This window comes from Pogona vitticeps, chromosome 2 (assembly GCF_051106095.1).
Source record: "Pogona vitticeps strain Pit_001003342236 chromosome 2, PviZW2.1, whole genome shotgun sequence".
Classification (NCBI taxonomy): domain Eukaryota; kingdom Metazoa; phylum Chordata; class Lepidosauria; order Squamata; family Agamidae; genus Pogona; species Pogona vitticeps.
The window spans coordinates 192,470,514-192,496,293 of NC_135784.1; the positions used below are offsets into that span (position 1 = coordinate 192,470,514).

At 44.5% G+C, this 25,780-nt stretch overlaps 1 protein-coding gene across 1 annotated transcript; it reads left to right on the forward strand.

Annotated features, from left to right (window-relative positions):
- Positions 1–1,275: 1,275 nt before the first annotated feature.
- Positions 1,276–22,933, forward strand: C1R (complement C1r). Its single transcript, XM_020804174.3, has 11 exons — positions 1,276–1,447; positions 4,385–4,616; positions 5,578–5,770; positions 10,571–10,708; positions 11,274–11,470; positions 15,780–15,927; positions 16,015–16,136; positions 17,510–17,588; positions 19,893–20,033; positions 20,463–20,537; positions 21,945–22,933. Coding segments are annotated over exons 1-11 (2,148 nt in total). The 5' UTR covers positions 1,276–1,445; the 3' UTR covers positions 22,766–22,933.
- The last annotated feature ends 2,847 nt before the right edge of the window (positions 22,934–25,780 follow it).

A 25,780-nucleotide genomic window follows, 5' to 3' on the forward strand; every position in this document is an offset into this window, starting at 1 on the left:
AAGCATTTGAAATGTATTGCGTGATATGAGGAATTTTTTGGACTGAGAGAGTGACCAAGGAAGAAGCACTAAAGTGAATGAGAAAAGACCAAGAAATTATTAAAAACTTGAAAGTGTAGAAAATTAAAATATTTTGGTGATATAAAGAGAAAGGGAAAGATTAAATTTGAACATTCATTTAGGGTAAAATAAATGGGACAGAAGGTACAGGATGAGGAAGAACATATAGGCAGAAAAACTCTGGAGGCTGATTTTGGTGCAATATTTATTAAATAGAGCGGCAGCATCCAAAGCCAAGAGAAATATTATATGACATCTGCTCCTCTCCTACTGGAGAGGATCAACAGCAAGAAGAAGACTTGATGAAGGAACAAGTGATTTAGCTTCTGTTTTAATCTGCAGTGAGGGAGTAGGATCAACACAAGGAACTTGAGTGTCCCTGCTCTTCTCTAAGAAGGATGTTCCACTGGAATTACCCTCCGCTCCTCCTGCTCACCTTTCAGGGGTTCCTCTGCCTTCACCACCACTGGAACTATATCCAGTCTCTTCAGCCTAAAGTGACCATTTAACTCCCGGAAGAGGATGGGCATTAACTTTAGGAGACCAAGCCACCAAGCAAGCAAGCAAGCAACAAGCAAGCAAGCAAGCAAGCAAATAAACAAACAACCCTCCACCCATGTACTGTAATCTGTCCAGTATTCGGCAACCCTGTATAAACTATAAAGGGTAACCACCAAGCCTAGGCTGTTCATAGATAAAATTATATTTGATCAGCTGCGTCTCCCCCTTTTCCACCAAGGGGTAGCAACAGACCAGGTCAATGCAGACTCATATCTCCCTTTGTGCCTCTTGTGCAGCCGGTTTAAGCCAAGGAAAGCTGTAATGATGTGAATGGCATTCGTTTTTAAGACACCGCAGAATTTCATACCCGCACAATGTACTCCTCCAGACCTCGGTTCTGATCACACTACTGTGAGACATTTGTCCAGCAGGCCGAGGCAAAGAGGCAGTCACGAAAGCAGCAACATCAGGGAGCTGGACGGGGTACAGATTGCATTTGTCTTCAGTGTGGACGGGATTGTCACTCTCGAATTGGCCTCCTCAGCCACACTAGACACTGCTCCAAGTCCTCGATACAGAGCATGATACCTTAGTCTCTCGAGACTGAAGGACGCATCTCCCGCGCCAAATATATCATACGGCCAGCAGAGGGCAGCCGGATACAAGGCAAGAGCTGCCGGCTTCGGTTGCCCAATTGACTTGGGAACCGCGGGCTCTCCCTCTCCCCTCCCCTCTTCGGAGGGGCTGCCCCCCCCCCCAAGCCTCGTTCAAGCACAGCTAACAGGGTTAAGAGTTTATTGAAATCTGGGTTTTGCCGCTCCCCACCGCAGACGGCAAGAGCTGCAGGCAGGCAGAAAGAAAGAGATTAAGTAAAGGCTGCGAACATGTAAGTGCTGTTTTGTATGGGAAGAGGGAGAGGGTGGCAGAGACACCTACTTGGCGAAGATAAGGGAAGGATTAGTTTTCCTCTGACAAAAGCTGGGATTAAATCTATATCCCATAACTACGTTACACCGCCTCTGTTATTAAACGACACTGGCTGTAGGAACAAATGCAGCTTGGGACGAAGGCTGCCTCTGAGAACGGCAACGAGGGAAGTGTGTGGATGGAAACCTGAAGGAAGCGCTGTGGGTCCTCTGAAGATGGCAGATTTTTTGTCTTGGTCTGATCCTGCACTGAAACGGGTCGGCCTCCACAGAACTGCTTGACAGAACAGCTGGATAGCTCAGTGGTTTAGAGCCAGATGCCCTTGATACAGATGGTCAGGACTGGATGATGATCCAGAAGGTCCTTTCTAAGTGCGTTGCACTAAAACCAGTAATATCTCTGTTAGGCATAACTGCAAAGTTATAATAAAGGGATGCAACTTTTATGTTCTCAAGAACACTTCATTAGATTTGACATTTTTTTTAAAAAAAAATTGAAATGCACAGAAAAGAAGCATGAAGGGGGGTCCCCTCCTGCTGGCCTGCTGCCAAAAATAAAAATAAATGACTGTTTTAAGTCGGGGGGGGGGAGAGTCTGCACTGAAATTCAGAGCCAAGACGAACAGTATGGGCTTGACGACTCAGAGAAGGTTAGGCCAGATCTCACTAAGATACCTGGAACTGAAAACACCTCTCCTTTCAGAGAGTAGTGCTGCTCCAAGACCTTTCATCACAGCCAGAGCAGCAAAGACTGGACCCTTCCCAGGGAAATTGCGATCTATAGGTTCTAATGAGCTTGGAATAGGAGGTCTGACAATCAATTAATGAAAGTTGTACATGAGAAATCAGGATATAAATTTGCTGTTATTGTCATTTAAAACAGAATGTTTAGTGCATCCATTTAACATGATTAGGATCTTAGTTTCTGTGCTCTACACAGGGGACACGGTGTTGTTGGTCCACACACTCTCTCCCTGAAAGAAACTTCACTCTAACTTCCCTCATTTCACCGTTCGGACTCTCATACCCAAGTCCCTTAGGCCTGGGCTAGGTGGCTCAATGGGAGTAGGCTGCGTTGGCTAAAGAGAGGTCCTGAAGGTCAGGGAGAAATCTGTTGTGATCCTTGCATCCAAATAAGGTATGCATTTCAAGCTACCTTATTTGACCTACCTCCGGTAAGAAAACAAAACTGAAAGCATATCTCTTTGCCTCCTCCTGTCCTCTCCTTTTTCCGGGAGCAAGCATTAAGGGGTTTTCTTTTTATTTTCTTAAAAGGTAGAGCACATCCGCATTACCTTTGAAGAAACAGGCCTTTGTTTCCTTCCTCTGCCTCTCCATGGAAGGTCCGGAGGGGATTTTTGTTGTTGTTTGTTTTCTGCTTTTTGGGTCCCCGAGTGGAGACACACCTCTCAGAACGAGCAGTGCTGGAGAAAGAGGAGGCTGGATGGGTGCTGAGATGGTCCTGGGTGCCCATGCCCAGATAGGGCACACTGGCTCAGAGGAAACATGTTTCTCTGTTCACCTGGTGAACACGGACACAGCCAAAAAGCCAGAAGTGTAAGAAGGGAAATAGGGAGCAGGGCATATGCTTGGCCCTTTTCAGAGCAAACAATTTGGGCTGCAACGAGTGTGTCATCTTGGTGCAAAAGGAGAAGTACAAGGCCTGGAGAGAGAAAAGTCCCTCAGATGAGCAGGAAGCCTTCCACAAGCTCCAGCAGCAGGACAGAGCAGGGGTGGGACATAGGCAGACTTCCAGTTGTTTGATTACAGTATCATAATCCTCCACCATCAGTGATGCTGGTTGGGGCAGAGGGCAGTTACAGTCTGGGGATATCTCTATTGTGAGTATTCACAGGGTCAGAGAGAAGGAGATAGGTAAGGCTCCTCCCGGGAGCTGATTTAAAGTGCTGCATAGGCACGTGAGCTGGTAGTCCCACAGTAAGGCAGCCAAAAATAGTTAAGTCAAACCACTGACCTTTATTAGGTAAGAATGGAACACCCTCAACCCTAATGCTAACTAGCTAGACACATTCCTCTGGAACAAGCACAGAGGAGAAAAGCAACAACATCTTAGAGAGTTTGGGTAAAGAGGGGAAAAGAGACGCATGAGAGGCAGACTCTGAAAATATCACTCTCTGTAAATTCAGGAGAAAGCAGAGGGTAGAGAGTCAAAGGGGCAGACAGGGTCCCTGGCTTCTCTATTCCCAAATGTCCCTGGGCTGGAGGATGCCAAGCCAATGGTCTGGAGGGCTGGCAGTGAGATTTCCACAGCCCGAAGTGTGTCATAGAATGTAGGCTACAAGCAAGACCGTGACAGATCTAAGTTCAATAGGAGTGGCAGCAACCTCAGCACCTGTTGGTGCTATTTTTCTAGCCGCCGAACCTCAGGAAAAAATGATATCCCCACCCTCGTGCAGTTAGGGGTTGCCATATTAATGGTTAGCTGGTTTTACTCGGATTCTGGGCTCCTTTATCCAGATTATTTCCCCCCCCTTTCCACAAACAATTGGCAAGGAGTCCCAAGTCTGCCCACCTCTGTGACATCACAAGGGTCCATTCCCTGCCCTCTGGTTTTGCCCCAGAATCTAGGGCATGAGGCTGGCCTGGCAACCCAATAAACCTACAGGGTTCAAATGTGTATTGACAATATCTACCCTAGTCTTAAAATTAGACTAGTAGACCATTAAGGTGTCCCATTATGTGATTCAAACATCACAGCCTAGCTCTTTCCCCCTTCCTACTAGGACCAGCACAAGAAAACAAAATGTTCTGGAGAGGATACCTGTTAAAAGTTGACTAATTCAGCTTTTTTTTTTTTTTTTTTTGTGGAGCAGAATGAGGATGTCTTTCTCTGGAAAAGCTTTTCGTTCTCATCTGCACATGTTGGGTCTTTGCAGGTTCCGCCCGTTCCTCTTCCTGCAGGGAGCCTTCCTCTTTGGTGCCGTTAGTTCTGTACCGACTGCAAGGAAGCTTTATGGAGAGGTCACGTCTCCCAATTACCCTAAACCGTATCCAGACAACAACATCAGCACCTGGGACATAACGGTGCCGAAGGGTTTCCGGGTGAAGCTGAACTTCTGGCAGTTTGATTTGGAGCCGTCTGAAGCCTGCCAATATGATTTTGTCAAGGTGTGTAAACAGAAGCCAGGGTGCAGGGTGGGTGAGGAGGGAGTCTCTGGAGTTCTAATACCTACCAGGTACATAGCTACCAAAGAGGGTCAAAGAAGAAGTTGATGCTTCATTTTCCAAAGCGTCATATCACGGAGCCCATTTTTCCAGCATAATGTCCTCCAGATGGTTTAGACCAGTGGTTCTTAATGTTGGACAACCCAGGTGTTCTTGGACTGCAATTCCCAGAAGCCTTCACCACCACCTCTGCTGGCCAGGATTTCTGGGAGTTGAAGTCCAGGAACAGCTGGGTTACCCAAGGTTAAGAACCACTGCTTTAGACAGCCCCCAGATTGGTTATGCCAGCTAGAGCTGGTGGAAGTTAAATTACAAAACAGCTGGAGGGTACCAGGTTAGGAAAGGGCTGGTATGGCCTCACCCAGACTCTGAACCACAAGCTTTGTAATGATCTTTGTCTCTTTTTGGAGACAGAAGCTCTGCTTTAGATGTAACTCAAACAGGTCTCCCCCCCCCCCCCCAGCCTGCAGCTGCACGCAAAAGGCACAGCTATGGAAAATACACAATTGAAAATCAATAGAGAAGAAATGGGGTGGCTGTAATATAAAAACATTGGGGTTTGTACGTATATGGATTTCCTACCGCAAACCTTTGTTTCCAACTTAGCATTTTGTGTCCCATGACATCCTTTTAAAAAAACCCTCTGCAATCAAGGTCTTGCCTAGTGAGAATGTTACTTCTTTTCCCCTCTAATCAGTAGGCCAAACGTGCTATTTCATGTATCGTTTAAAAAAAAACTACACACACCCTTTCCCCCAAGTTGCCGTGAAGCACACAGTGGCTGTAGATTGTTGCTTAAAGGAACCCTGCTGTGGGTGTGGAACTTGATTGAAATGATTTAGGTCTTGGCTGATGCCCTACGCAACGCTGAAGGTTCCTCACCCTTCTCCCTCGGCTCTGACAGATCACGGCAGACAAAAAAGACCTGGGCCGATACTGTGGCCAAATGGACTCCAGCACTGGCAACCACCCCAGGCAGAGGGAATTCTTGTCCAATGGGAACCGAATGCAGCTGTTGTTCCACTCAGACTTCTCCAACGAGGAAAATGGTGTCGTTATCTTCTACAAGGGATTCCTTGCGTATTATCAAGCTGTGGGTGAGTACAGAACCTCTGTAATCAACATGCGTGGCTGGTCACAAAGGCCAGAGGCAGAGGCCCAAGGGAGCCCGAGAACTGCCCTGAGTAGGCCGAGGCCTCTCATTGAGAACCAAGGAAAGGGTCACCTTGAGTGCCAGACACTCAGCTCGAGGGACCTGAAGGGAGGGAGCTGGGAAAATGGCAGGGAGGTGTACAAGAAGAGTTTCTCTTAGCGGTAGACTGTGTGAGCTGGCAGAGCACAGCTGGCATGGGACCTCTGGCGTGTGCAAATACACAAGCCTGATTCTCTTTAAACTCTGTAAGTCAAGCGTGGGGCTGAGGGCACAAGCTCCGCTTCTGGGGCCAGATCCCTGTTCAAAGTGCTTGTGGGCTTCTACCACTGAGCACCAGCAGCAGCAGCAGCAGCCCTGGCATCACAGGAGGGAGCAATAGCAGGCGTCTTGTCCAAACCTTGAAGACCACTAGTGCCATTTGCCTCTAACCGCAATATTAAGGTCTCCTTGCCCAGCCGGAGGAGGTTCTAGAAACAGTGAGTAAAAGGATCCTAGCAGTATTTCCCATTGAGCCGAGGCTTCATGTCAGCAAATGACAGGACTGGAGCTGAGTCACGGCAACTGGACTTCGTTCTTGTGAGGTTGAAACGTTTCGCTACTCATCCAAGCGGCTTCTTCAGTCTGAGGAGAGCTGGTAGGAGAACCCTGATATATCCTTCACGTTGGTTTCACTTCACTATTGAGACCAGGGGGAAGTGACACCAACATGGAGGATATATCAGGGGTCTCCTACCAACTCTCCTCAGACTGAAGAAATTACTTGGATGAGTAGCAAAACGTTTCAACCTAATAAGAAAGAAGTTCAGTTGCCATGACTCAGCTTTCAGATAACCTCTCCTGGATGACTGAGAATCTTCACAGATATATTGGAACTACTTTGAGAGCCAAAGGCTGAGATCAGGGATAGACCTTTTTGTGATATCACAGAAGCAAGGCAGGCAAAAATAGAATGTGCCGATTATAGACATTGGCATGAGGGCACACAGATAAATGTGCCCAGAATCTGGGGATGATGCCAGTGAACAGGAAATATGGCAATCTCGAGCCAGGTGGCCAAATACCCTCAAACTCTGCAAGGGCCGTGGTTATTTCTTCTAGGATTCTCTTCCTATGCTGTTCACCTAAAACACAAACAACATAGCCAGAGTCTTTCCAACCTGTGTGCCTGCTGTTGGGGCCGGCAGAAATCTTATTGCTGGCCATGGGGACTTTCCCCCATGGTTTCCAGTCCTTCTGCCAGTGGTTCTACAACAGGGCTCACAAGCTGTGACACCAACATTTCACTGTCTAAATATCATGATGGGCACAAGTGCACACACCAGCCAGCTCTCTCTCTCCCCAGTCCCCTCCTTTCACTCCTGGGATCTGGGTATGTCAATGTTCCAGATGTGCAGCGTGCAGAAAATCAACTCCATCATTAGCAGATAAACCCCATTTGTAAGTGTTTTGATTCAGACTCCTAGTATTGTCTTTGTTCTGTTCAGTGCCTTCACGATACTTTGCAAAACAATGTTATGGCCTGTAAATAGAAACTGACTCATAGAATAGGGCTTTTAACTTTTCTGATTAATTAGTAGTTCACAAGTCTCAGATCTAAAACTGTTCTAGAACTTACATTTCAGTCATTTAGTGACTCAGATATAGAATAGCTCTTTTGCCAATATTTCTGTATCAATATGTGCAGGCAGAGCAGAATACTGTAGTTTGCTTTTCAGCCTCAAAGACTAGTGTTATGAAACACTGGCCAGAATTTTGTGGGTTATATACACAGAGGCAAACTGCAGTAGCAAATTGCTGCTAGCTAACAAGTTGCTGCTTCCTTCCCTGGTCACACACCCATTCATGTGATTGGTGAATAATGAGAGGTAAAAACAATGACTTGTTAAGTAGCAGCAATTGGCTGATTTACGCTGTTGCACTTACATTGGCACAAATAACCAATAGGATTCTGGCCACATAGAACATTGCTTCTTCTACACATTTAACAATAAGGTTTCAATTAATGCAAACGTTTAAAAGTACCCTCTTTGTGTTATTTAATTTCTTTATTTAAGGCATTTATATGCCACCCATCACCCATTTTGTATTTCAGGAAGGTCAAAGTGAAATAAACACCACAAAATGACACTTTAAAAAGTAACAGCAAAAATAAGATATATCTTACGCAGTTAAAAGGACTGAATGTCACCGAAGGATTCTTAAGTCCTTGTAAGTTTTTGGGGCTGTTTGGCCGTGTTCTGGAGGTTTTTCTTCTTAACATTTTGCCAGTTTCTGTGGCCGGCATCTTCAGAGGACAGGAGTTAGAACTCTGTCTGTGTTCTGGTGTATCCCACACACTACACCAGGACACAGAGTTCTAATTCCTGTCCTCCCTCTGAAGATGCCAGGCACAGACACTGGTGAAACGTTAGGAAGAAAAACATCTGGAACACAATCAAACACCCCAAAAAACCTACAACAACCATCAGATCCCAGCAGTGAAAGCCCTTGAGAATACATTAATTCTTAAGTCATTCCCAAGTGTGAAATACATTGATTCACACAGCTTACCACTTCTGGCAACTATGCTATTGTTACCTTTGTAGAGTGATGATTGACATTATTCACAGCTTGATAGCCTATTTATTTACTAATGAATCATTATCATTTTGTCCCTTATCTGCAACCTCACCTAGTCATGGAGCCATGTACAAATATGACCATCATATAAACTCCCTCTAATGTCTGAGGAAGCGGACCTAATCCATGAAAACTCACATGAAGGAGTAGTTGTTGTTTAGTCGTGTCCGACTTTCGTGACCCTATGGACCAGAGCACGCCAGGCCCTCCTGTCTTCCACTGCTTCCTGAAATTCATATTGGTAACTTCAATGACACTGTCCAACCATCTTGTCCTCTGTCATCTCCATCTCCTCTTGCCTTCACACTTTTCCAACATCAGAGGCTTTTCCAGGGTGTCTTTTCATGAGATGGCCAAAGTATTAGAGCCTCAGCTTCAGGATCTGTCCTTCCAGTGAGCACTCAGGGTTGATTTCCTTCAAAATGGATAGGTTTGTTCTCTTTGCAGTCCAGGGGACTCTCAAGAGCCTCCTCCAGCACCACAGTTCAAAGGCATCAATTCTTCGGCGGTCGGCCTTCTTTATGTTCCAGCTCTCACTTCCATACATCACTATTGGAAAAACCATACCTTTGACTATGCAGACCTTTGTTGGCAAGGTGATGTCTCTGCTTTTTAAGATGCTGTCTAGGTTTGTCATCGCTTTCCTCCCAAGAAGCAGGAATCTTTTAGTTCTTTGGGTGTTGTCACCGTCTGCAGTGATCATGGAGCCCAAGAAGGTAAAATCTGTCACTGCCTCCATATCTTCCCCTTCTATTTGTCATAAGAAATAGTAGTTAGTCTTTAAGGTGCCACCACGTTTTTGTCCTTTTTGTTCTGGTTTGTTTTGTTTTTTGTTGTTGTTGCCTGATGTGCTTGCAGAGAAGGCTACTCCTTTGAAAACTATGAGTCCAAAGAGTGATTCTTAAGGAGTGACTCCTTACCTCAAGGTGGAATCTTTATCTTTTGCAAAGTATAAAGATATTGGTGGTTGTTGTAGGTTTTTCAGGCTGTCTGGCCATGGTTTTGAGGTTTTTCTTCCTAATGTTTTGGCAGTATCTGTGGCTGGCATCTTCAGAGGACAGGACTCAGAACTCTTGTGCTCTGGTGCAGTTTTCTGGGATAATTGAGTATTTATGGCTTTTTGTCCTTTTCAGGAGATTGGGTGATCATGGTAATCAGAGTGTTTTTTTAAAAATATATAAAGATATTCATAATTATCTCCTGGATCCACTCTTGACTAGGTGGAGATGCCGATAACAGACAAAATGATAATGATTTGTTAATCTCCTCTAGGCTAGAAGTAGTTAACCAAAATGAATCTGGTCAGATAAGCTGGTAGTTGGTTGAAATCGTATGTCCTAACTATCATCACACTTAAAAATATACAGTGAATAATACTGCAAAGTCTAAAAGTCTGAAATTTTGATAGCTGAGGCACATTTTTTTTCTGAATTAAAGCTGCACTTTATTCTTACGACAGTGCAGATTTCCCTTTCAGAGTGTGCACGAGGAACTTCCGCAGCTTAAAGGAGCTTTCTGTGTCTGCATGAGTCACTGAGGTCACTTTGTTGCTTTGTTAGAAGGTCTTCTGGGGCAGCACAGATTTCTGTTTTGCCTTTGTATTAACTGCACAATCAATTACCTCTAAAGGCAGGACCAGACTGAAAGTAGAACCAGACCAGAGTGATAAAACATATAAGGATGCAACTGAATGGCTTCTCTGTGAAGCCATGTTTGGGGCACACAAGAAACCTTCATACTTTAAACGGATTTCTTCAATTATGCTGGCAGCTCTTCCATAAGACACGCAAACTGCTGGTTTTATAATATGCACAAAAAATCATCAAATATTGATCCCTCATGGATCAATGAAGGTCTGAGGTCTCACCTCCAACTTTTGTAAATTTAGATACTAGCAATTAAGAGAAGATGGCACATGAACTGATAGGGTCAGCATTTCTTCTTCTGTGGAAGAAAAAGTCTGGTAATAGACCTCAGGTTACAAATTACATTGTGCTTGCCATGGCATGAGAGTAGTTGATTTCCCCCTGCTGAAGGGCGGGGCACAAATTTTCCTCATAAAATAAGGAAAGCAAAATCTTCAAGCCCAATTTGACTGTGTCATGTCCTGCATTTGGTCACCTAGATTTGGACGAGTGTGCACATAGGAATGATTTGGAAGATGGCCCTCGATGCCAGCACATCTGCCACAACTATATAGGGGGTTACTTCTGCTCCTGCCAGTCTGGCTATGTCCTCCAGAGCGATGGGCACTCCTGTCAAGGTGAGCAAGCACATTTCTAGCTAAGGAGGTAAAGAACAAAGAACTGGCGTAGCACTGCACTCCCGTGGAGGAGCCACGATCCAAGAGGCGACCACTTCCGTTCTAAAAAGTCAAGGTAACCTTATTTAACCCACAATCTTATAGCTACAGGTCTATATATCTGCAGAGATTAGACATCGAGGAGCTGATGTAAAAACTAATGTGATAGCTCATGCAAAGCAGTTTGAAGACCCCATGCTACATAAGTGCTGTATATTACTATTGCATCCCAAAAACCCATAGTGAAGATACTCAGTATAGATTTGGTAAGCCTACAGCCCCCTTTGATTTGCTTTATGCACAAACTGCAGTCAAGTGGTCATTTTTCCATGCACTTTCTCTCCATACTTAAGGGCAAAGTGGGGTTGGTCACCAAACCACGTTAGAAATATTGACTAGAGAAAGCATCAGAGGTGATGGTTGATGAGTTAATGGATGCTGTGGTTGAAGGCTTCTGAAGACAAGATGCCAACTCCACAGTGTATCCCACTGCCACTAAACCTTCCTTTGGTCCTTTGTCTTGCAGTGGATTGCAGCAACGAAGTCTTCACTGAAGCTTCGGGGTATCTGTCCAGCCCTGGATATCCTCAGCCCTACCCAGCTCAGTTGCAGTGTAACTACAGCATACGCGTGGAGCCAGGGTTGACCATCATTCTCAAGTTCCTGGAGCCCTTTGAAATTGATGATCATCCCCAAGTCCGCTGTCCTTATGACCTGCTCAAGGTATTTCAGATCTCAAGATCATTGCAGTTTTATCATTCAAGTGTTTAGCTCTCAGTGTGAAGAATAAAGAAGCTCTCACTTCCTTAAGGAAGACCTGTACATAGTACCCCGGAGGTTTTCTCCCATGCTTCTAGTCCCCTTCTCCCATCCATATATTTTGAGATGCTGTTCCACTTTCCAAATGGTGAGAAGATCAGTGGGGCAATGCTCAGCTGATCTTGGCTTCCTTTGGAAAGAAAAGTCCCCAGAGACTGACTTTGTATGTATACTGCTCCAGAATTGCACAGCCCTATTCCGGGCAGTGTGCACATAAAAACGAACAAAATTATAATCAAGCGTAGTAAAAAACCAAATGACATAATAGCATTCTTGCAGTATTTCATTTATTTAAAAGACAGCCATAAGTATTCATTTTGAAAGCTGGAGCTTTGTGCTGTACTAGTCAGTCTTGGGCGATGTCATCCAAGAGATGCACAAGCATAGAGAGAGGAGAAAGAAATGAGAAGCAGTGCCTGAATCTGAGTCTACAAGCAGTCGGGTGTTGGTTCTGTGCTGTGTTGTTTTTCCTTTTGCCCAGGGAAGAGTAGTTGGAGGTGACATAGGCACTCACAGTTGCACCCTTCCATAAGGGAATTCTTGCACCCTCTGAGTTTTGATGCTCTGGTTCAAAACCCTGGTTGCGGTGGTTATAGCTCTGACTTACAAGTAGCGCAAAGTTGGAGGCAAACCACTTCCACATTGGTGTAAGCAATGGATTCTCTGCCCCACAGGAGATCTCAAAGGTGCCTTTTGGCCTTCAGCTCATAGCTGGGCTGTCTTCATCTCTGTCTCAAATTCTACTTTCATTCTCACTGTCCTCCAAATGGCTTCATTTCCCCCTCACACAGAATGTTTTGGAGGGTGGGGGGAGTAGAGTATGTGTGAGACAGAGAGCAGGTGTGTGTGTGTGTGTGTGTGTGTGTGTGTGTGTGTGTGTGTGTGTGTGTGTGTGTGTGTGTGTGTGTGTGTGTGTGTGTGTGTGTGTGTGTGTGTGTGTATATATATATATATATATATATGGGAGTGAGGGAATGAGAAGGGGAGAGAATGAGCTTAGGTTGATGCCTCTTCCATGCACAACATTACTGAGCAATTTCCTAGCCATTTCTTCCACTATGGAGCCATCAGCTGGGCACAGCGTTGCTTTCAAACAAAGCCGCCACCATATCAACATCTTCCTGGTTGTGGAATAAACTCTTTGGCAGCTCTGAGGAAGTAAGTCACCCTAGAAGTGTTAACCTTCTGCGCAATGAACATTGATGTGTAAGACACCTGAGCTGTCATTTCAAAATCAGAAAATTAGGGTCACTAAACAGGGAAAAACTCACTGATCTTATGTATAATTAATACAAAACAGAAGAGTACACTAGTGTGAATGGGTGCTTCTCAGATGGGGAGTACAGTGTCGTCCAGCACTTGGGAAATAGCTGTTAACTCAATGAGGGAACATTTATTCAGAATGAATCTCATTTGTCCTTCCCTCCACCATCAGACTCAGTAGAATCTCAAGGGAAATCAGTTCCAGCTCTACAGCTTAGTGTCATTCAAGGTTTATAGGCCTTTCGGTTGCCCTCCCTGATATCTTTAGACATCTCTCGCAGACTCTTCCAGTGGTTCCTGGTGATGGCAGGAATATGGAAGCGACCTGGGGGAATTCTATGTACCAGCCTTAGAGTTGTGGCTGGACAACCATAAGAGGCAGTGAACCCTCTTATGGAAGGGAGGACGTGCCCTCCCTTAAGAACGACGTGAAATGGACATTCAGGCTAGCGAAACCGTTGGAGGTAATCTAGACATTGGGAATAGAGAAATGACAGCTTGAATTAACCTTGGAGAAACAGAAAAAACAAGGACTGGGCTGCTGATACTATGTGTTTCATGCCTATTTGTGCTCACACAGACACCCCTACCTATATATATACCCTTGACTTACAGACGGCTTGACTTACAGACTTTTTGAGTTACAGACTTCTCTGGCCGCAAAATTTAGGTTTGACTTGCAGACTGAGAATTGACTTACAGACCAGAAAAAAACAAAAATGGAACAAAAACGGCCTGTTACAGGATTAATCGGTTTTCAATGCACTGTAGGTCAATGGAGACTTTTTGACTTGAGAACCGCCTTCCAATAAGGATTAAGTTCTCAAGTCAAGACCCCACTGTATAGTGCATCCATTCATGGTAGTTATTACTGCTAGGCACCATGGATCCTTGGTTTGGTATGTATCCTTGGGCATCCAGTGGGAGGCACAGTGTGATTAGGTTCTTCTGAAACTAATGGCAGTCCCTCACATTTGGTGGGAAGAAGAGGCTGAGACTGAATTAAAGGATTCTCACTTTCTACTTTATTAAGGCACAGAGTATCAACTATAACGCCAACAGGGTCAAAACAAGACAAATCTGGTAAATATCCATAACTAGTCAATGCGGACCTTTCTTCCAACAATAGTCCATTCACTGTGGGGCTGGATCAAACCGTTTGCAATTGGTAATCTTGCGCAGGGGAGTACTCCTCATCACGCACACCATCCCACAGTATGGGTGACGTGCCCAATCTCCCTCCTTCGGTGGGATATTGTATACTGGATTGGGGCGTATCACCTTTCTCCCACATCCTTGCCCACGCAAAAACACTATCATGGTTCATTCCTGGGTTTCGTAGACCATTTCTCCTTCCCTTGGAACTTCTGGATTTGGAAGTAAACCCCCTACTTTCAGATTGGGGAAGTCTTTAAGTAGGTCGCGAGCTTTCTCATACTTCTGATTACCTTTCTCTGATTCTACTTCTGTCTTGCTCTCTCAACTCTCTTTCTCCACTACTCTGCTCCCGAACCTCCTTTCTCCCCCGTCTTTTATGTCCTCCTCCCAAAGAGGGAGTTTTAACTCCTCCCCTTTTCTTCCTTCTCCCTCCTCCCATAAGCAGACTTCTATGTTCTTCTTCCCTTCCCCTAATACTCCTGTCATTCCTCCTATGTCACCCTCTTTGATATCTTTTTCCTCTTTTGCTGGTTTCGCTGATGAGGATGGCGCACTTGTCTTCTGTTCTCCTTCACACGCAGGGAGATCTGTCTCATGGGACAAAGCTCATCTGGTCATATCCCAGTATGTAACTAAATGAAACAGAAATAACACAGGTATTGTGGTCCTTTAAAGACAAGACAACTTATTTCAGTGTGAGCTTTTGTAGATTACAGCCCACTTCCTGAGAGACATGGCACTTCATCATTAGGCCACAAGTTAATAAGCTCTGTGGCAACAGAGTTCACAGAGTTCATGATAACAGAGTGGACATCACCATCCTGAAATTCACTAAAATTTGTGAATATAACCCATTTCATTAGTCTGTCTCTCCCAAATCTCTGTCTGTGATTTTTTTTCTCGCTGTAATGAAATGTCTTGCAAATTGATGTATTCTGAAATGAGTTTTTGTGTGTTACTATTTATGATCCCAAATTGGTTTGCATTTATTCTTTTGCATAGAGACTATTCCATTTGCCCCAGGGAGAGTACAGAGGGGCATTGCTGGCAAAGGATGGCATAGATCCCGTTAGCAGATGTAGGAGTCCATGAGTGCCTGGTATTGTGGGTGGCAGCATCCTTTGAAGCAACTACGGACAGCAAGATATGACGTCTTTCTCAGACATAAGGAGCATTGCATTTAGGCCAAAGATTTATGTGCACAGTGTATTGATGGGGTGATCTTAATGGGTCACTTACTAGAATAAGAGCTACATTTCATAATTTATCCACACTGATACCAATTTGTAGGTAAATCCTTTGTTTAGATGCTAGCAAATATTTAGCAATAAGCGCAGCACGTGAGCTTTGTAGGAGCTCGCTGATGCCTAAGCTTCTGGAATATAGCCAAAATTCATGAGTTTCGGTTAACAAGAGAACTTTGTGTCTAAATTAGCTGAATAAGAACCATTCCAGATAGAAACTGCACAGAACTGCTAGATAGATAGATAGATAGATAGATAGATAGATAGATAGATAGATAGATAGATAGATAGATAGATAGATAGATAGATAGATAGATAGATAGATAGATAGATAGATAGATAGATAGATAGATAGATAGATAGATAGATAGATAGATAGATAGATAGATAGATAGATGGATGGATGGATGGATGGATGGATGGATGGATGGATGGATGGATGGATGGATGGATGGATGGATGGAAACAGGTAAACCTGCTAGAGAAGCCAAAGAGACCGAGGTGTGAATTCTGAATTTAACATTCCTAACCCTTCCATTACTTGCTAGATCCAAGCTGGGAGAAAAAAGATTTGGGAGTTCTGTGGCACAGCTTCTCCAGGGAGCATTGAAACCAACAGCTCTTCGGTTGACATCCTTTTCTCCACAGATGAGTCAGGATTCAGCCGTGGGTGGAAGATCCGGTACATCACAGAAAGTAATGTATCCTATCCAGCAGGCTTTCAATAAATGCTGCTTAGCCATCTGCCAGGGCTTCCTTCATTTTTGCTGTCGTTTCCAACAGGAATCCGTTGTCCACATCCTGTGCCAAAGGATGAGTTCACTGTAATAAAAAACCGACAGCCCCTGTACCGATTTCAAGACTACTTCATCGTAAACTGTAAGGTTGGATATAAGCTGATGGAGGTGAGGCATACTTTATTTCTCATCTGGATACCTTTTTCTCACTTTCTACCTTCTACCTTCAAGTGTCTTCTTGATCCTAAATGCTGAACACTCTCTTTACTTCTTCCAATCTTTTTCTTAGGAACAGTTATTTTTTTAAAATGTCAGTAACAATTTTTTCCAGAAAAATTTCCCTCCAGCTTGAGAACAAAGACACACAATACAGTGATGCCCCGCATAGCGACAATAATCTGTTCCGAAAAAATCGTCGCTATACGGATTCGTCGTTATGCATTCCTATGGGCAAAAAACTCACAGTTCTGCGAAAATCCTCCATGTGGCTGCCATTTTCACTGCCCGGTAAGTGAGGAAAGGGCGCGAAAACACTGCAGGCGGCCATTTACTTTACCTGGTGGCCATTTTGGAACCACCAATCAGCTGTTTTAAAAACATCACTATGCGAAAATCGGTAAGCGAAACGCTTACCTATCATCGCAAAGCGATGTTTTGCCATCTAAAACATCATTATGCGATCGCTTTTGCGATCACAAAAACTCAATCGCTATGCAGATTCGTCATTAAACGAATCGCTCGTTATGCGGGGCACCACTGTATTTGAGAATCTGAATAAAGGCAGAAAGAGAAGAGAATTTGTGATTACACAATTTTGGCCTGTTAGGTAAAGGCAAAGGTTCTCCTTTACATTTAGTCCAGTCATGTTCTACTCTAGGGGCTGGTGCTCATCCCCGTTTCCAAGCAATAGAGCCAGCGTTTGTCCGAAGACAATCTTCCGTGGTCACATGGCCAGTGCAACTAGACACGGAACACCATGACCTTCCCACTGTGGTGGTACCTATTTATTTACTTGCATTTAGATGCTTTCGAACTTCTAGGTTGGCAGGAGCTGGGACAAGTGATGGGAGCTCACTCCGTCATGTGGATTCGAACTGCTGGTCTTTCGACCTTGCAGCCCAGAGGCTTTGTGGTTTAACCTGCAGCGTCACCCAATTTTGGCCTGTTACTGCAAACCGAATGAAGAAATGGGTGGGCTGTGGGGAAACGAATATAACAGAATTTAAATTAGTACAGAGCTCAACCCTGGAACTTATTATATATTTTAAGGTTTGCCTGTGTTTGCATCTAATGTTAAGCACAGCGAAGTCTTATGAATATGTACAAGGTGACTTTTCCGCACTGCTGTATCTATAGCTTTAATCACAAAAAAAGTACAAAGGAAGAATGGCATGGCATTCAAGGCCAAAAGCAGTTTGAAGAAGAAAGCGGATCCATGGGAATAAAAGAAAATCTATGATGGCACAGATGCATATCTTTCTAGATATTTTAAACAGAATTTTGTTATCCAGGCTAATTCTCAGCTGCTTTCTATTGAACAGGGCAATGAAGAATTGACATCCTTCACTTCAGTTTGTCAGCATGATGGGACTTGGCACCGTCCAATGCCACGGTGTGAAAGTGAGTAACTAGCCATTCCCTATGACTGGCTACAGAGGGCCATAAGCAAGACTGATTGTTCCATTAAGCAGAATAAGAAAAGATTTTTGAGTACCAGGAAGGAGCAGAAAATTGCTGAATTACCGTATTTTTCTGTGCATAAAACACCCCCCCCCACTTTTCTAATCCAAAATTAAGAAATCTAAGTAGAGCTTAGCAAGTGTAGGGGGAAAGGGATCAAAGCGCTGCAGGATTGCTTTGATCCCTGCTTTCCCTTCCATTTGTTTTTGTTCTCAGCTTACTTCCGTGTATAAGACAACCCTCAATTTTTAGTCTAAAGATTTTAGACAAAAGTATAGTCTTATACAGGGAAATATACGGTATTTAGTTTATTTTTGTTTGGATATTTTGTTGATTTACGTACCACAGAGAGCTGCTTGGCAAAGGAACCGGTGCTTTTTCAGCTTCGGCTTCTGAAATTGCTTGCCCAAGCCTTAGCTGCCAGGTCTGGTACCATTCAATTTCACCTCCTGTTTGTGCTCAGCTGTACCTTGATATCTGCCTTGGATATTGAGTAACACACATGAGACTATATGGTGGTGAGAAGGTTCCTTGGGTTATCATGTGCTCTGTGTCCAGCCAAACAACCTATGGCCTTCAGTCTGGCAGTACTGCAAACATTCAGGCCAGACTTGGACTTTAGCTAGGCAACATGCAGTCTGTATGAATGTCTGTCTTCACATCTTCACACCTTGGTTCCAGAAAAAAAAAATGACTTTGGCTTTCCACTTGATTTTTCTCTAGAGGCTGTGCATGGCTTCCCATCTGACATGCTGCCAGGTTGCATAAAACCCTATAGGTCAGGGGTCTCAAACATGCAGCCCGGGGGCCCCTTCCTTGCCTGCCCCCCCTGAAGCACCCATGCGTCCTCTGCTGTCAAAGTAAAAAAAAAGAAGCCTCGCCTCACTTGACGGCTCTCTCCCAAGACGGTGCCTCTTGCAATCTCCATCCAGAACTGAGCCTGCCAGCCACCCCGCCTGTCTGCTGGCTGGCAGGCTGCAGTTCCAGATGGAGGGTGCAAGAGGCACTGTCTTGGGGGCGAGCCGGCGAGCGAGGTGCGCTGCCAGCCCTTTTCCCCAAGCACCTGAGCCGCCGCCGAGTGATGCCTGAGAGCGGAGCTTGCTCCCAGCCTGTCCTCAAAGAGCGCCTCCAACAGTGCCACCAACAGCAGCCGCCACCACCACCTCTTCCAAGGAAGCGGCTCTTTGGCTCTCTTAGCACCCCCAGCACCCAGCAGTGCTTCCTCCTCCTCCTCGGAGCCCCAGCTGGGCTAAGGAAACTCCTGGGTGTCTTCCTTGGGCTCTGGCTCCATCTGATGTGGAAAATCTGATGCGGCCCAGCCTCACCCAGCTTCTGCCTCCAGTGGCCCCCAGATAAATTGAGTTTGAGACCCCTGCTATAGGTGATGCACTTGAGAATGATTTAGAAGCAAACTGTGCAATTTGAAATTTGTTGCCTTGCTCCTCTTTATTTGTTCAAAATCTACCTCCTGAACTACTTGTCCCCGTGTAAGAGAGAAGACATAGGGGTACTATAAGCTTTCCCCAGTAGGGGAAAGTAAGGTGTAATTATTTTGCATAGATAACTAAGACTTCATCTGGAAGTTGTTCCTTGCTATGTTGTCACATAATTTATCTTGACTTTGGCTGACCAAGGGCCTCATGATAACCTGATTGGCAAGCCTACTAGGTGTGGGCTGAATAGAACAAGTGTCAGGTAGAGATACAGCTGGTTACAGAATCGTACTCAGAGAGTGCTTAGCAATGACTCCTTCTTAAATCGGGAAGGGGTAACAAAGAGGGTACCCCAAGGCTCAGTCCTGGGCCTGGTGCTCTTCCACATTTTTATTATTGATTTAGATAACGGAGTTCAGGAAATGCTTATCAGATTTACTGATGACACAAAATTGGGTGGAATATCTAATGCCCTGGAAGACAGAAACAAAATTCAAAAAGATTTTGATAGGCAGGAGCATTGGGATGAAAACATCAGAATGAAATTTAACAGGGATAAGTGCAAAGTTCAACTAGAGGGGAAAAAACAAACTCACAATTACAAGATGGAAGATACCTGGCTCAGTAATACTATGAGTGAGAAGGATCTTGGAATTGTTGTAGATTACAAGTTGAATATGAGCCAACAGTGTGAGGTGGCTGCAAAAAAGGCCAATGCTATTTTAGACTGCATTAACAGAAGTATAGTCTCCAAATCCTGTGAAGTACTAGTTCCTCCTGTCCCTAACCTGCAGCTTGTTTTGTCTTATAGTTGTGAATTGCGGTGAACCTAAAATTCTGACGAATGGGCACTTTGATTACGTATCTCAGGCAAGAAATAACAACTACCAATCAGTTGTCAGGTATCACTGCAATGAACCCTATTACCGCATGGTTGCTGATAGCAGGGGAGGTAAGTCCTAGCACAATAGGAATAATGCCCTTTCCATTCCCTCTAGCTCTGCCCTGTAGTTTGGTCGCCGACTTTTTCTGTGTATGTCTTCCTGGTTGAGGACCAAGAAAACACCATCCTTGGCTTCCCCCTTCTCTCTGCTCACTCCTTTCCATCTCCCTGGCCCAAACTCACCCTTTGCTGTTATTGCCTCCTTGTCTTCACCTCGCATTCCCTTCCCTGTCTTCCTTCCATTCAGCCACCTTTCTAAAAAAGGGTCTGCATGTCAGCAAAGAGCTGTAGCAACACAAACGAGACAGCTCCCCTCTCTGCACAAATCAAATGTTATGGCCAAGAAAGGATGTTCTTATGACCCATCCTACCTCCATCGCCAGGAAGCTTCCCCAGAGCTTCTGCTTCAAGATTAAAGCTTTTATTTCCTTCTTTCAGATGCCTACACCTGCACTCCGGAGGGTTCCTGGAAGGGTGAAGATGACCACGAGGAAATCCCAGTGTGCCTGCCAGGTAACTAGAGACCAAGGGCCTCACTTCCACCTCTTCTGCCCTGATACTGTTTTGGAACTGGGAGTAACCCGTTGTCTTCTGAAAACAAGCAGAAAAGAGGAACAAACTAGAATGTGAGAATGAGAGAGTGGGAAGAGAAAAGAAAGAGCAAAAGCCAGCAAGTGGGTCACATAAGTCTTATGCAGATGATGGAACATCTGTTCACATAGAAGTACCAGATTTTGCAGTGACATTATTAGCACTTGTCCCCACCATCCAAACAGTGTGAGGTTTATCTTGCTTCTTTTGATGCCCTTGTTGGTGACTTACCATGACTTTTTGTCTCTCCTAAGAGTGGGTGTTATTTTAAGTTTGTTCCAAAGGGCATTGTTTAGTGCCATGGTCCTTCTCATTTGAAGTTTTTGTGTATGGGACAGGCTCCTGGATGAAAACTTTTAATGGATACTCATGTTAATAATTTTTTTAAAAAAAATTGAAAAGGAGAGAGACATAGCGGCAAACAAATCCAGCACCGAAGCTCTAACAGGGACATTGAATTCTTTAAATTTTCTTGAAAGATTTCTTAAGATGTCTTTAAAAGAAGCATCTTCTTAGAGGAGAGGAGTGGGGCAGGAGAGGAGAAGGCAGAATGTACTGGGTTTGGATACAAAGCCTCATAAATGGTTTACTCCTCCAGCACTAAATGATAAAAAAAGCAGGAAGGGAACAAATGCTCTGCCTGGAAGAGCCCACATATGTTTTACAGATATGAGTTCCGGAATTGAAGCAATCCAGATTTTCTGCTTAGACACAATTTTCCAGCATGACAAAAGCCTTGGCCTGAGAATTTCAAGGTACTTAGTTTCAAGCCCCATTAGCTGAGCAGACTGGGGCAGAATGGACAGGATCAGAGGGTGGCACCCACAGCCTACATGATAAACCCAAACGAAAGCCACAGCTTGCAATAGAGGGGAACCATGGAGGAAGGACAGGCAAGCCAGAAAAGCAGTCAATAAGTGTGTAGGGAGGGCAGCAGATATGAGGGAGAATAGAAAACTACCAGAGGAAAGTTTCTGGTGGCCAATTATTTGCCCAGACTGAGAGATCACATGGAATTTTGGAGTTACACTGCTGACAGTGTGTCTGGGGAGGGACCTGGCTGTCCTGGATTTCCAAGCACACTAAAATTCTAGGATTCAGTGAAATGCCTCCTGGTAGTTTAATGAGTAGGTAGGCAGCCACCTCTTGACAACCCCATGTGTGGTTTGTCCTAACCTAAGAGCACCAATAGGAAAGAGAGGGAAGAATGTAACATTGTTCTGTTTAAAAAATCATAGAAAATAGTCCAAAGCAAGATTTAGCCAGGTGTTAAAGGAGAGCTTAGAGATTCGATGCAACAGCCTTTCTTATCTTTGTCTCCTTTTGCAGTATGTGGAAGTCCAGACAATCCCATCTTAGAAACCCAGCGGATTATTGGTGGCAGAAATGCTCCACCCGCCAGTTTCCCATGGCAAGCAATGACTGTCATTGGTGGACGTGCTGGCGGGGCCTTGTTGGGTGACCGCTGGATCCTGACAGCTGCTCACATTGTGTACCCGAAGGGACAAAGTGACTCCGCGGAGATTCAGAGCCTTGAACAGATAGTTGAGAAGACCGAAGTCTTTCTGGGCCACACGGAAGTAACAGAAATCTACAAGCTGGGCAATCGACCCGTCCGCAGGTTGTTTGTCCATCCAAATTATACTCAAAACGATGACAGCAACTATGATGCGGATATTGCACTGATTGAGTTGCGAGACCCAGTGACCCTTGGCCCTCACATGCTGCCTATCTGTCTTCCAGATCCAGGGAACAGTTCTTACTACCTTCCAGGGTGGATGGGTTACGCTAGTGGGTTTGGAGTGGAAAAGAATATCCTTGCTCACAGGCTGAAGTACGCACCCCTCCCAGTAGGCGACCGGGCGCACTGTCAGGAGTGGTTGAAAGCAAAGGACAAACAGGGCCTACGCTTCACGCTCAACATGTTTTGTGCAGGGTCTCCTTGGGAAGCAACAGATACCTGTCAAGGGGACAGTGGGGGAGCCTTGACTGTGCGGGATCCAGGGACTCAGCGTTGGGTGGTCACAGGCATTGTGTCGTGGGGCATCGGGTGTGGTAAAAGCTATGGTTTTTACACCAAGGTCATCAACTATCTGGACTGGATCAAGAGCATAGTTGGGCAGGATTGGGTCTCAATGCAAGCCCCATAGGGACCTCTTAAAGGAACGATGAACAAAATGATGGTTCAATAAGTGGAAGCGGCAGTTAGTTTTGGAAAGAAATGGCATCTTGAATGTGTTTTTCTTTTCTTCTTCTCATTATTGTCAGAGACAAGATATCATTCCGTACTTAATAAATAAATATGGCCTTAACGTACAGCCCCTTCCTGTTAAACTCTCTCTTGATCTAGGAATGCTTTAGCTAGTTGGTAAAGCAGATACTGTACAGTTTATCTGAACCCGTATTTATGTAATAGTTGCTAAAAGAGGGTTAGAGGGTGCAAAGGCTGTTCTGTTTTTGTGCTTTTAATAAGAGATTTTCCCACAGAAACCGGCACCCGAAGCTTCCATAGCGTTTAAAAAAATCTCATGTTAATGTCTTCATATTGAGAGGTTACTAGAAGCAAAGCAGACATCGCTATTCAAAACTTGCTCCTCTTCATTTTTTCAGAACAAATCTAGTTTGCTTGACCTGTTACATTCAAATCCCTCAAAATAAATTTCCAACATTTTTCTGCACCTTAATTGGTAGGACTTCTGAGAACTAGATAAAATGGCTTTGTGGTGGGCCACTTTTTTGCCACATTTGATACCCAATAAGTAAAGAGTGGTTCATACATACTCGTTTATCATCTTGGTTCACTGGAACATCCGGACCTGAATTACTGGATGGTGTCATCAAGGATGCAACATGACTATAGAACGTTCATATAATGATGTTTTTTTCAGTAGAGGCTGATCAGATCAATGGGATATTCACATGCTGCACTGAATGTGTGTGTTCACACTCTGTATGTCTTCTTTCTTGGGTGGTTATGAGAATCTGTCTCCATGCATTTATACCTGATTGGTACCTACATATCAGAATCCTAAGTAATCCTGGGTACATACCTTGGTTACTTTGTTTGAATGAATAGCTACAGGTTCTCCAGATAATCCACCCCTTACTCCTTAACTGGCACTTAAGGTCTCAATAACTCACAGTGACACATACGTATAAAAAATAATAAAAACATTTCATTACTCACAGTTGTCAACAGATCCACCACAAACAAAACAATTGACTCCTTCCAACAGGCTAAAAAAAAAAAAGGAAAGAAACACTCAAACAGAGGTGGGACTCTCTTTGAATTCAGAGGTGGGAGGGAATAATTGATTAATGCTGGATAGGTTGATACCCGAGCCCAGAAAAATCACTCCCAATCATCCAAACCACATGCAACATATGACACGCCCAACAAAATTCAGGGTTTGAAGTTTCTCCTCACTTCCCTCTTCTATATAAAGCCACCATCCCTACCCCAATTTTCAGCCACATTCGAGAAAAACTATATGAATTGAAAAGGTATTTTGTTTTTGGCTTATTTAATAGATTAATCTTCCATTGAACCCATCTCAATTACAATTTTTCTGTACCACTCATGAAATATTAATGCATAAGCCTGAAGAAGTGGGATTTTGTCTATGGAAGCTTGCTGTTCTTTTAGTAGTAGTAGTAGGCATCCTTCAGTCTCGAAAGACTATGGTATCGTGCTCTGTATGGAGGACTTGGAACAGCGTCTAGTGTGGCTGAGGAGGCCAATTCGAGAGTGACAATCCCTTCCACACTGGAGACAAATCCAATCTGTCCCCTGTCCAGCTCCCTGGTTTTGCTTCCTTTGTGACTTCCTCTTTGCCTCAGCCTGCTGGACAAGGGTCTCTTCAAATTGGGAGAGGCCGTGATGTACTGCCTGCCTCCAGGCTGAACGATCAGATGTCAGAATTTCCCATCTGTTGAGGTCTATTCCTAAGGCCTTCAGATCCCGCTTGCAGATGTCCTTGTATCGCAGCTGTGGTCTCCCTCTGGGGCGATTTCCCTGCACTAATTCTCCATATAGGAGATCCTTTGGAATCCGACCATCAGCCATTCTCACAACGTGCCCAAGCCAGCGTAGACGTCGCTGTTTCAGTAATGTATGCATGCTGAAAATTCCAGCTCGTTCTAGGACTACGGTATCACCTGCTCTTGCATTGATAGTGACATTTATGATACGTGCATATATTGAATTTGTTTCAGTAGATCAAGATCAGATAATAAAGTACAAAATACCATAATGATTATCCTCATTTGTTAAAACATTTAAAAACAGAAAATGCAAACCTTGACAATGAACAAAGTGGGCAGTAAAACCCGTCAGGGAGAGCCTGCATTTAAGCGATAGCCAATAACGTAAGAGTTACAACAGTCTGCCTCATACTGAAATTGTTGAATGCACAGCCATTATTCGTTCGTTCGTTCGTTCGTTTGTTTGTTCGTTCGTTCGGCTTTTAGCCCGTCTATCTATATTCTAAATGAATCTACTTTGGGCATCTTGCAGTCTAAGCAAAATAAAACCAAGAATTAAAACAGACAGTACCAGAACAAAAGAGAGATGAGCAGAGTCAAAGATGGGAGAACACAAAACTAAGTGATGGAAGGGGGAAAGGCCTGCTGAAGAACCAAGTCTTCAGCTTGTTCTTAAAAACTCCCAGCAAGGGTGCCAGGTGAATCTCAGGGGACAAGATGTTCCAGAGGTGAGGGGCCACCACCAAGAAGACCCAGTTTCTAGTTCTCTCCTTCTGGGCCTCTAGGGGTCAATCCCCTCAGCCACCTAGCCTGGCTATCAAGTGACATGAGTAGAGCTAGGTGGAAGCAGGCTCTGCTAGGTATCGGGCCCTAAACCATTTAGGGCTTTATATATAAGCATTAATACCTTGAAGTCAATGTGGAAACGAATGGGCAACCAGTGTAAGGCCACCAGAGTGGGGGAAATATGATATTTTTTCACCCTGGTTAATAGTCTGGTGGCCGTGTTTTGGACTATTTGTAGTTTCCGCATCAATCTCAAGGGCAGCCCCATGTAGAAGGCATTACAGTAGTTTAATCTCGAGACTATGAGTGCATGGACCAGAGTGGTGAGCACCTCTACATCAAGATAGGAGCGCAGCTGGGCAATCTGCCAAAGATGTAGATCAGTGGTGCAGACC

Excerpts from the sequence above, each read along its gene's own strand:
- C1R (XM_020804174.3), top strand. Across the intron at positions 5,771-10,570 it reads TGCGTATTATCAAGCTGTGG|ATTTGGACGAGTGTGCACAT; the intron begins GTGAGTACAGAA and ends TTGGTCACCTAG. Across the intron at positions 17,589-19,892 it reads TCCAATGCCACGGTGTGAAA|TTGTGAATTGCGGTGAACCT; the intron begins GTGAGTAACTAG and ends TTTGTCTTATAG.